This window comes from Vigna angularis, chromosome 1 (genome assembly GCF_016808095.1).
Source record: "Vigna angularis cultivar LongXiaoDou No.4 chromosome 1, ASM1680809v1, whole genome shotgun sequence".
Classification (NCBI taxonomy): Eukaryota; Viridiplantae; Streptophyta; class Magnoliopsida; order Fabales; family Fabaceae; genus Vigna; species Vigna angularis.
In genome coordinates, this window is record NC_068970.1 from 23,810,648 (window position 1) to 23,823,012 (window position 12,365).

The 12,365-nt window shown below is 30.8% G+C and overlaps 1 protein-coding gene across 8 annotated transcripts; it reads left to right on the forward strand.

Moving 5' to 3' along the window:
* Nucleotides 1-1,934: 1,934 nt before the first annotated feature.
* On the forward strand, nucleotides 1,935-7,410 carry LOC108321174 (pentatricopeptide repeat-containing protein At4g19440, chloroplastic). 8 transcript variants are annotated; one of them, XM_052872070.1, is made up of 5 exons: nucleotides 1,935-4,718; nucleotides 4,887-4,967; nucleotides 6,179-6,300; nucleotides 6,415-6,620; nucleotides 6,980-7,410. In XM_052872070.1, the coding sequence occupies exons 1-2, from the start codon at nucleotides 2,227-2,229 to the stop codon at nucleotides 4,900-4,902; spliced, it is 2,508 nt and encodes an 835-aa protein (XP_052728030.1). In that variant the 5' UTR covers nucleotides 1,935-2,226; the 3' UTR covers nucleotides 4,903-4,967; nucleotides 6,179-6,300; nucleotides 6,415-6,620; nucleotides 6,980-7,410. The 8 variants fall into 8 exon arrangements, with proteins under 8 accessions (XP_052728030.1, XP_052728025.1, XP_052728024.1 ...); XM_052872065.1 differs by adding an exon at nucleotides 6,745-6,879 and having other exon boundaries at nucleotides 1,937-4,967; XM_052872064.1 differs by having other exon boundaries at nucleotides 1,937-4,967.
* The last annotated feature ends 4,955 nt before the right edge of the window (nucleotides 7,411-12,365 follow it).

The window sequence follows — 12,365 nt, forward strand, 5'->3', positions numbered from 1 at the left end:
ATTTAGATATTTTTCATATATCAAGTATTAGAGCAACGCTAATACTTTTTTCTATTTGTATAAATATTTCTTAAATAAATATTTTTTATTCTATTTTTACAGAAGAACTTTTACTTAAAAATAAAGTACGAATATTTTGATTCATTAAACTTTTGTGATTATTTTGGTGTGATTTATTTTTCTCACGGGTGCTTTTAAAATTGTGAACTTTTTTCTGTGGTTCATATGAATTTGTTACCGTTAAGACATACGATCCTTTTACTAAAATACTTAGGCTTAATACTAATTTTGGTCCCTAGTTTTGTCATGTGTGTTTAAAGTGGTTCTCCTATTTTTTAGAAGTTCATAGTGGTCCCATATTTTTTGTAAAAACGGTTCAAGTTGGTTCTTTTTTCTTACGACGTTAAAAACGCTAACAGTGTAATGTCCACACTAGTCAAAAGTGAATGAGTTTTCCACTTATTTATTGCTTGACAAACTTAGGTCAGTTGACTTCTAAATGTTAAAAGTTAAAGTTATTGACATGAAAAAAATTAAAGTTAAGGTTAAAAGAAATTATAATTAGGTTAGAAGCAATCTACCATCAAAACTTTATTTCAGAAACAAAACCTAAAGAACCCCAAAACGCAAGATGACAGATTCCAAAAACCTCAAAAGTGCAAGATCATAATACAATTGCAGATAATCCTAAAACGTGAAATCAGAAAACAAAACCCCAATTAGAAAATCCTAACTCCCAAATTGCATTAACAATATGAAGAGGAGAAACAAGACACAAGAAATTTACAAATCACAACCCTTAACCCCAAACGACAACCCTAAAATCTCCAAATCACAAGATCACGAAGAACCTCAACCATTGCACTACCCTACTATAGAGAAAATAAAACAGAAACTCAATCCAAGAAAGGAAACTCAACGTCGCGAAATAAAAATCCCAAAAATAAAACCCAAATTTGAAACCCTAATACAAACAGAACTAGAACAAGAAGAAGGAAAGAAGAAATGTTTCCTATGATGTCAACCCAGAAACAGAGAAGAGGAAGGAGGAGGGTGTCTCCTTGCGCGACAAGGAACCCACGCTGCTGGTTTGTTAGAGAAAAAGGGGAGTCCCGAAAATGGAAGCCAGGAGTTTTTAAAACTCTTATTAAGGTAAAGGGTAATTGACCTGAGCTAGCCATGCAATCAATAACCGTGCAACTTATTAAAAATTCCATAAGCAAAAAGGACCAACTAGGAACAAGTATAAACTTCTAGAAAATAGGAGGATCACTTTAAACATATCTAACTAAACTAGAGACCAAAATTAATATTAAACTAAAATACTTAACTGTGTTTTTCTTTTCCTAACCATATAAGTCTATTTTTTTTTCTAATACTTTTTTAGCTTATATCAAAATTAAGATTCAGATTCTTAATTTTTTATGTTTTATTGTCATTTTTCTTATTTGATTCTACTAATTAGTATTAGAATTTGCGAGATTGTTTAGCAAATTTGTTATAGATTACATATTTATTTATTTTTATATAATTTAATAAAAAATTATATATTTATATAACATGAATATATTTTCATTTATTTATTTTCCTATTATAAAAATCCTAATTAATATTGTATGATAAAATTTTCTTAAGATAAGTTCAAACCTATCTATCATTACATAATCTCTTAAGTATTTGAACAATAAGACTTTCCCCAATGTAAATTGCAACCCTCCCTATCATAGTTGGACTGAGTTCACAATTCTACATACAACTTTTGCTCGCCAAATTTAATTCCTTTCTCATACGGGGTTTAGGAGATTAGAATAGGGTAAAATTTATCTTCACCATTTGTTTTAAAAAAGAGTTAAAGAAATAGACATAGTGGGCAAGAATGCCAAACCCCTAAAATAGATAATAAAAAAAGAAAAAAGAAAAAAGTTGGAAGCAGACAACCCTAATATTGGGCCGGGTTTTGGTTTATCGTGAATCAGACGGCCCGTTTTTGAACCCCCCCTTCGTCTCACACTCACGGTGTTGCCTCGCTTCAGAGGCCAGCCGAATTTGCTGCGTCTTCTTCCTTGACCACGGAACAGTTCAATAACAATTCCAAACCTGAGGGAACCAACCCATCAACGTAACCCTTCTCTCTCTTTCAATCGTGCCACTTTCACACCCACCAAACCAATGGCTTCCACACCTCAAATGCGCTAAAATCCATTTCCATTTCCTTCCCTCAAATCCATGCACTCAGCAATGGACTTCACCAGGTTCTCCTCTCCTAAATCTCCCCCAATATTCACGCGCCCCCTCACCTGGGTTACCTCCACCGCCCTCCGCCACCAACCCCGCCACCTTCCTCCTCCACCAACCCCCCCGCCACCACCTCACCCCACTCCTCCGCCACCTCACCCCACTCCTCCGCAAACCTCTAACCACGCCCCTCTCACCCTTCTACCTTCTATTCTAACCAACAGGGTTCTAGATTCTTCCAAATGTAAATCCATTTTGCCCAATTTGTCCCCCCACGAATTCGATCGCTTATTCTTCCCCATTCACCACTCCGTTAACCCCAAAACGACACTCGACTTCTTCCGTTTTGCCGCTAGCCATTTTAAGTTCCACTTCACCTTTCGCTCCTATTGCCTCCTCCTTCGCTCGCTTCTCGCTTCCGGTTTTTTGCCGCGCGCCAGGTTTTTGCTCACTCGTTTGATCGACGGCCACGTTCCGACGTCGTTTCACGACCACGAAAACAGGCTCCGCGAAATAGCTTCCTCGATGCTGGAGGTGAATCAGGTTTCGGGTAAACGACACGGCGAATTGGATTTGTTGCTCCACATTCTCTGCTCTCAGTACAAGAGTTTCGGCTTCCGTTGCGCTTTTGATATTTTTATCATGTTCTCGAAGAAGAGCATTTTCCCGTGTTTGAAAACTTGCAATTTTTTGTTGAGCTCATTGGTGAAGGCCAATGAACTTCACAAGAGTTATGAGGTTTTTTATGTCACTTGTCAGGGCGTTGTGCCTGATGTTTTCACGTTCACCACGGCAATTAACGCGTTTTGCAAGGGAGGGAGGGTTGGGGACGCTGTGGATTTGTTCCGCAAGATGGAGGAGCTTGGTGTTTCGCCGAATGTGGTTACTTACAACAATGTGATTGATGGGTTGTCCAAAAGCGGGAGGTTAGACGAGGCGTTTCGGTTTAAGGATAGGATGGTTAGGAGCAAGGTGAATCCGAGTGTGGTGACCTATGGTGCGCTCATCAATGGTTTGATGAAGTTTGAGAAGTTTGAGGAGGCGAGTGAAGTGTTGGTGGAAATGTATAGCATGGGTTTTACTCCCAATGAGTTTGTGTTTAACTCACTGATTGATGGGTACTGCAGGAAGGGGAATATGATTGAGGCATTGAGGATTAGGGATGAGATGGTATTGAAGGGCATGAAGCCTAATTCTGTTACTTTTAATACTCTTTTACAGGGTTTTTGCCGGAGCAATCAAATGGAGCAGGCTGAGCAGGTATTGGGGTACCTATTGTCTAGTGGTTTGTCTGTTAACATGGATGCGTGTTCGTATGTGATTCATCAATTATTGGAAAAATCTAGGTTGGATTCAGCATTAAAAATTGTTAGAGAATTGTTGTTGAGGAACATCAAGGCTAGTGATAGCTTGCTAACCCTCTTGGTCTGCGGACTTTGTAAATGTGAAAAACATTTGGAGGCTATTGAGCTTTGGTTTATGCTGGCAAGTAAAGGGCTTGCTGCCAATACGGTGACCTCAAATGCGCTTCTCCATGGACTTGGTGAACGAGAGGGCATGGAGAAAGTTTTCGAAATACTCAAACAAATGATTGAGAAAGGTTTCGTCCTGGATAGGATCTCATACAACTCACTTATTTTTGGTTGTTGTAAATGGGGTAAAATTGATCTAGCTTTCCAACTCAAGGAAAAGATGGTTCAGCAAGAATTCCAACCAGATACATATACCTACAATTTCCTAATGAAAGGGTTGGCTGATATGGGTAAGATAGATGATGTTCATAGGCTTTTGCATGAAGCCAAAGAATATGGCCTAGTTCCCAATGTATATACACATGCACTTTTATTGGAAGGATATTGTAAGGCTGATCGGATTGAAGATGCTGTGAAATTGTTTAAGAAGTTAGTTTATGAGAAAGTAGAGCTAAGTTCTGTTGTATATAACATACTTATTGCAGCCTACTGTAGAGCTGGGAAGCTGAAGGAAGCTTTTGAACTGTGTGATGCTATGAAAAGTGGGGGCATGCCTCCTACCTGTGCCACATATTCTTCTCTAATACATGGAATGTGCTGTATTGGCTGTATGGATGAAGCAAAGGAAACTTTTGAAGAAATGAGAAATGAAGGCTTGCTTCCAAATATATTTTGTTATACTGCTCTAGTTGGTGGTTACTGTAAGTTAGGTCAGATGGACAAAGTGGGGAATATATTAATGGAAATGTCTTCAAACGGTATACAACCTAATAAAATTACTTACACTATTATGATTGATGGATATTGTAAATTAGGAAATGTGAAAGAGGCGACAAAACTTTTAAATCAGATGATAAGAAATGGAATAGCTCCAGATACCATCACTTACAATGCACTGCAAAAGGGATATTGCAAGGAAAGGGAGCTAGAAGTTACTTTACAGAGTGATCATATGTCTAACACGGGACTACATTTGGAAGAAGAAATTACTTATGACACATTGGTTCACAGGTTGCATCCACATACAGTAGTTATCAATAAAAAATGATGAGGAAACTTCTCAAACTTTTTTGATTCTTAGTTGATGCTAGGGCGTATATGGTTAAGCCTGTCATTGTTTAGTTTGATTCTAAAACGCTAGCTATTTGTAAGATGAAGTTTCATATGCTTGATATCTAGATGCGTGAAGGACTAGCAACAACTAAAGCAGCATGCAAGAACTTGGCTTCGTAGTTAAAAAAGGAGTCATGCATTTTAGAGGTTAGTCATTTAAGATAATTTTTTTTTTCTTTAAATTTTATTTTTTAATTTTATTTTTCCTTTTTTTATTTGATCTAATTTGATTTTTTAAACAATTATTTGATAATAGTATTATTAGAAGATGGATGTTTTAAGCATGTGCTCCATAGGCAAGTATTTCCATTTGGAGTTATTGATGCCGAATGAATATATGATTTATTCTGAGATACTTTTTGGATAATATCTTATTTTTGTCAAATTATTGATTTTAGTGAAATAGTGTTAGATTAGGGTTTGAGGATTTTGACCATCCTGGGGTTATAAATACTTCTTTAGGTTCCCTTTGATAGGCGTGATTTCACTGTTGGTTGATTAGAGCAATTAATGTGTGCTTTTCTGTTAAATCCAAGCATTCTTGGTTCCACATTAGTGGTTTTAATTATGTCCACCATCACGTTCTCTAGATGTTAGAACCATTTCTACATTGTCCATCTTGTATATTTTTCTTAGTGTTAAAGATCGATTGGTGCATTGATAAATATAACAGTAATATTACTATTTTGCCAGATCAATTTTTATTATTTACATGATTATGTTTGGTTCTCTGTGATACCTGATGGAATGATTTCAACTTTGGACTCCTGTTTTATGTTATGTTTATTTTCACATTTTTCTTCCAATTTCAAAAACTAGTTCAGAAAAGGTTGAAAATTATGTCTTACAATGTAAATTGATTACTTTTGTTCGAACAATTTGTTTGGAATTTATGGCTTGCGATTGGCGTGTCCTACTCTGGAGCAGATTCTCATGATTATGAGATACAAAGGCAGAATGTAAACATTTAAAAGTGTAGACCTCTGCTATTCAATCAGCTATAAGATACATTGTGTTTATGGATTCCGCAGTATTCTGTTCATAGCCGGTTCCAAGGGGGTTATAATTTTATGAGCTTTATTGCATTTTTGCTATCTTCTGTCTCTCTAGACTACAGGTATTGTGATTTTTCAGTTTTGGAGGATAAGATATCCTTCTTCGGGTGTGCTTTCTCCCTTTATTCTTTAATAACATTTCTTTCATCCAAAAAAATGTTTAACACAATACTACATAGTGATATTGCATAACATTTACTTAATTTTACATACTAAGGCATTTTTAATATGTGACTTTTATTTGATGGTGATTGAGCAAATGTCATAGCGCAGGGATTTAGCTTCTGCTTATCCATGTTTCAGGTGATATGTGGCAATCCACTCGTGCCAGTGGCAGACTTACCCTAATATGATGGGAACAAGAGGATTGATATAGCCAAATGGTCAAATCGATATCTTATCCATCTTTTCCGTTTGCTGGTCTGGTGAGTGCCCTTTTAATTGGATAGTTTCATTCATATGTATGTATGTATGTATGTCCAATCTGAGTTATGAGCATTTGGTGTTGTTTTTGTGTATATCATTATATTTACCTTCAGCTCTGAACCTGTCATATATCTCAAGGCATTGTCCGGATGGCAAACCTCAGGGGTATTGGAGACAAATAGAAGACTTGAAGGAAAGCAGGCAGGGAATCTTCAATAGTAAACATGGTATATTTACTTGACCCTCAGCATGGCAATGACGAGCATGACATGTCAGATATATCGTTACAGCTAGAGAAAAATGTTCAATCTGGGAAATGGTAACTATAGTTTTATTTGCTCTTTTAATTTTAACCATGATTTTATTTAGTTTGTTTTCCCAACCACCATCACCAACTACCCCATAAATTACAAAAAGAAAATAATAAGAAATTCAACGAACAGGAATTCATATCCACCGAATGATATTGCCATACTTAGGGCAGGGGGGACATGATTTAGAAAAAAGACTACTGGAATAATGCATAAACTATATTTGAAGTTTATACAGGACAAGTGGAGACACTTTCTAGCTTGAATGTGAGGGTTTTCTTTTCCTCCTTCCGAATTTTTCGTTCTATTTGTGCAATTTCTATGTATTTGATCTGATGTACTTATGAATTCATATTAATTTCTTCAGGTACGTGTTGTTGGTGGCAAGATAACTGGGTGGATTTGGAAGCTTCAAGATGCCCCTGCATTTAAGGAAAATATGATTTTGATGATTGGTGGCTAGCAAACTTACAATTTGGAGGTGACGACTCAGGCTCTGGTAGATAGTTTTTAAGTATTAAATTTATCAATTTAACTTGGCAAATGGCCTTTTGGTTCCACTTCATTCGTTATCAGATGGTTCCCCGTCTGAGGCCCTTTCTGAATAAGGCTGGAAGAATTCTGGAAGAAGACAAAAAGAACCAATAGAAATAAAAAGAAAAACCGAGGGTAATCTTGAATATTGTTTTTAACGTTTTTATCCTTAAGTAATTAAAATATCGAGTGTTATTCATATAACTTTAATTATAAAACTACTTACACATTAATAAAATATTATATTTTTTAATTATTTTAAAATTCTTATCCTGTGGAAATGTGGTGTTGAATTTAATTAATAGGCGAGGAAAATAATCTAAAAGATATTTTATTATGAAATATTAATATATTAATATTTTATTATGACCATTATTTACACCCTTGTTTTAAACTTGCAAATCTTCTATCTTTTCTATCTCAAAAGCTTTCTGCATTATTCCAAAACCTAATTTGAAGATTTTAAGTCTTATTTCCGGTAAAACTTATCTCATATCATTTGGATGAGCAAAACGCGAAAAGAAATCACTTAGATAAAATAAAGATATGATTCGTTTATAATTTTTTTAGTTTTCAAATCTTCAATTTTTTTAAAACATTTTGTAATTAATATAAAAAATTCAATGAAATTGTGTTATTTCATCTAATTTTTTTTAAAAAATAAATGTATTAACTTTCAAGAATCACAGCTTCTTGATTTCAAAACTTCTTGGGTGAATTCTAAAATCTAACTTCAGTAGTTTTAACTCCTCTTTTCAACGAAACCTGTTGGGAATTGCTTCTTACACCCCCATCTTTTTCTTTCTGCACCCCAACATTTCCTGAATTTATTTTCCTAATTCTTTTTTACAGTAATCACCCTCCTCATTAAGGAAAAAAAATTCGGTAGCTTTTTTTTGGGGTGTTGCTCCCTCCACCACCCCTAGTGCTTTTGCACCTTCTCATTATTTTCTTTTATTTCAAAAATACTTTATATCTCTCTACTATTTTCTTTTATTCCAAAAATACCCTACGCCTCCTCACTATATTCAACAATCTTTCCCTCTCTCCACACTAATGGAGCATTCATATGGTTTAGATTTAAACTTGTAATATATTGCAAAATATAAAATTTAGAGAAAACTTCAATATTAGTGCTTCTACCACTTCCATTTTATAAACTTAAAAGTTAGATGCAAATACAAAATAATAAACATAATAATATTAATAGTAAATAATATATTATTATTATTTTTATTATATACTAACTTTATAATGACGAAAGAACTAAATAAATTCTAAATCTTTAACAAATAACTTTTATTTTATATTTTAAGTATTTAATAATATTTTTATATTATTTATCTAATAAATTAAATACTTTATTCAAGTTATTTGAGTCAAACATGTCGGTAAGTTAAAATATAATATAATGTTAAAAATTATAGATATTAAATGTAAAAAAAAAACACACATATATATAAACATTTTTCTAGAAATTTAGAACAAAATTTTACCATTTATTAAGTAATTTGAAGAAAAAAAATATATTGAATAGTGAAAATAAGATTGAATCAAACTTATTTAAGAAAAAGTGTAAATAAAATTTTGTAATATATCACAAATTTAAATCTAAACCATGTGAATGTTTCATTAATGTGGAGAGAGAAATAAAAAGATGGTTAAATACAGTAGAGAGGTGTAGGGTATTTTTGGAATAAAAGAAAATAGTGAAGAGGTGTAAAGTATTTTTGGAATAAAAGAAAATTAGTGGAAACATGTAGGAGCACTTGGGGTGGTGGAGGGAGCAACCCTTTTTTTTTTATGGGATGGATGAAGAAATGTGGTTAGGGGCAGGAAGCAACACCCAACAAACTTGGCTAATTTTTCGTAGGTTAATTTTTTTTTTAATTCACATATCTACATTTTTAATTAATTACTGGAAGGGTTAAGTTACATCGTGATAACATTAGGAAATCATAAAATGCATGCATGCTATTTTAGTAATATTGAAGTTATATTTAGATTTGACGATTTTAACGAAATTAAACTTAGTTAATGATCATTATTAAGTAAAGTCATATATATGATTGACGAATTTAACCTTAAATAAAATTGTATATATATTTAATGATTTCACCTTGAGTAAAATTTTATATATAATTGATAACTTCAATTTTAAATAAAGTCGTACATATAATTAGTAACTTTAATTTGAGTTCAATTTTACTTCAATAGTAAATATTGTTGACAATTTCTGATAATCGTAATATTAAAATTGTATAATGATTTGACAAACTTCTTTTCTTATCTCAAATAAAATAAATAATTTAAAATATAAAAAATTTAAAAATTTAAAGTCGTAATTAAGACATACAACTTCAAATTTTTCAATTTTTTATTATGAATTTATTTATTTTATTTTATATAAACAAAATTTATATTGTAATAATTTTTCTTATATATAAAAATACTACATTTTTAAAAAATATTCCTATGTATATAATAAATAAATAATATGTATAAAACTTAATAACCAAATTATTTCAAAAAAATTGAAATAGGAAATATTTACATAAAAGGTTTAGAGAGAAAACCTTAAAAAAGTAAAAAGAAAATAAAATTTTATTTATTAATCAAACTATAAAACATATCTCAAACATAAAAAATAAAAATTATATAAAACTTTAACATATTTAAATTCTGTCTAATCAAATTATTAAAAAAAATTAAATATTAAAGTTTACTAAAATTTTAAATTAATAAAACAAATATCTCAAAATTTAAATATATAATTATATAAAACTTTAAAAAAAAATACATAAAAGAATTTAAAAACCAATTAATCAAATTTAAAATTTAATGAAATTTAAAATAGTGAAATTTTCATTTTAATCTACAATTTATTTTCTATTTTTATCCTTTAAATAATTATTTTTTAAATAAAAATAATTGTTTTATCAGTTTTATCAATACTTTTATGATTATTTTGATAACTTGAATGTATAAAGATATCAAAATAAAATTTACTAATAATACTGATTGATAACGTTTATCTGCAAGTCAAATATTATAATATTTATATATAGTTTTCACCAACAAATAAATGATTTAGTACTTCTACTCATTATATACTAATATTTATTAAAAATATCTATTTAATATATGTCACAAATTTTACTCATAAATTGAAATTTTTGTCATCGCCAATATCTTTCTTTCTATTGTATTCCGCATCTTCTTTTTCTTTTCACCTTTATTCTCCGATTTAAAAAAAAAACCCTGTTTCTTTCTGAGCATTAGATGTAGAAATCTAGTATTTAAAACGTAAAAAATCACAAACCGATAAGAATTTGACGATTTAGACATTTATGCAGTAATATGAAGATTTGCGAAGTACTCTACATTGTAAAAGGTAATAATTGCATATTTTACAAAGTTAATTATTATTTTAATAGTTACGTTTTTTTATAATAAAATACATAAATAAATGAGAAATATACCATATCGACGAAGTTATTTTATAATCTTTCGAATAATTTCTATTATTTTTTTCTTAATCCAAATAATTTTAATTTCTACTATTTTTTTCTTTATTTTTTTCTCTTTGTTCCAACTGCTCAACCTTCTCTTTAATCTAAGAACTAAAAAGGAAACTTATGCGGATTCTGAATACAGTTACATATTTAGTTAAATATTGTAAAACACAAATTCATTGGTTTTTTCTTTATAGAAAGTGGAAGAAAGACTTTTGGTAGCATGTGGGTCTGTTTCCGAACAGGACCATACGGAACCAAATTTGATTTGCTTTATTGGATGACAGCTTTGAAGTGAGAGATTCTGCATGCATGCCTTTGTCCTGTAACATGTTATTTGTTAATTGGATTCAAATTAAAATCACAATTTATTCAACAGAATTTTTTTTAATGAATAAATATGGAAAATTTATGATGGTAATAATGATAATTTATAAATTAATTATATTAATTTTAACATAAAAAAAGTTAGACTAATTGAACAAAGTAAATAATAAAAAAGTAATTAAGCGAAAAATTATGGGACAGACATCAGCGTCAAACATGTCAAACATGCATGCATGTCAAAGCGCGAACAGTATGAGATTGTATTTTGGTGGGTCCGAAATAAAAAATAATCACCGACATGTGCGCGTTCCAGGTGTAGCCCCAACCAACGTTCCTCAAACCATAGATTCACCGTTTTCTTAATCAGAACAATGGTCATAAATGTTGACGTTCTGTCATACCTAAATAATAATTATGCATTTAATAATTCTTATCTTCACTTTCTTTTTCTTTTCTTTTTTTTCATCAATTTTTTCTTAGAAGGATAAATCCAATTTATACATTTATTTTATATTTCAAAAGATAAACATAATTAATATAGGGCTTTATCAATGTAGACTTAACAATCAAATATAAATGTAGATTAATTGCAAAATATATACATAAACTAAGGATTTATGTATATATTTTCTTAAAGCTTAAAAAAATTAGCTCCTCTGTGTCTTGAATCTTCCCATTTAGTTAGCAAGTCCATGGTCGGATCTGATTTCGATAAATTAAATATATGTGTAGTCAAATTTAGATTATTACAACCTTAGCTATTAGTTTTGTTTGAAAATTGTTATTTTAAAGCATATTTTACATGTTCTAAAAGAGTCAAATTTCGTGAAAAATAGTATCAAGGGTTATTGTTATTGGATTGAAATTGAAAAAAATACATTTGTGTGTAAAAGTTGCAAAATTTGGAAAAGTGAGTATACAGAAATGCTAAAATATTTTCACTTTTTAAAATATTTAATAATTTTCTATAAAGTTATATTCTATTAAAAAAAGTCACGTAAAATGTATATATTCCAGCAGACATTATTAGTATAGTTTTTTTTTTAAGTAAAAATTATTGGTGTTGTTATTCTTAAAAGAAAAAACTAATCAAACACTATTTGTTCAAAATTCATAATTAATTACTATAATACATATTTAAAATCATTTGACAATGGACCTACTCTCTTCCGTTATTCTTACCTCAACATAGTATGAGAAAGGTTATCATAATTTAGTAATTCACGTTCGAAAAAAAGCCTTCTTTAAGTTAAATTTGTTAAATAAAAACATAATTCTTTTACTCATTATCACTTCACTGCCTTTCTTTATGTCTTGATCTATTTTCAGTCTATTCTTTCCCTCTCAGCAATAAAGATTCATTTCATAGGTGCTACG

Bases quoted from the DNA above. Each gene is read 5' to 3' on its own strand.
- LOC108321174 (XM_052872065.1), top strand. From the start codon at position 2,227: ATGCACTCAGCAATGGACTTCACCAGGTTCTCCTCTCCTAAATCTCCC.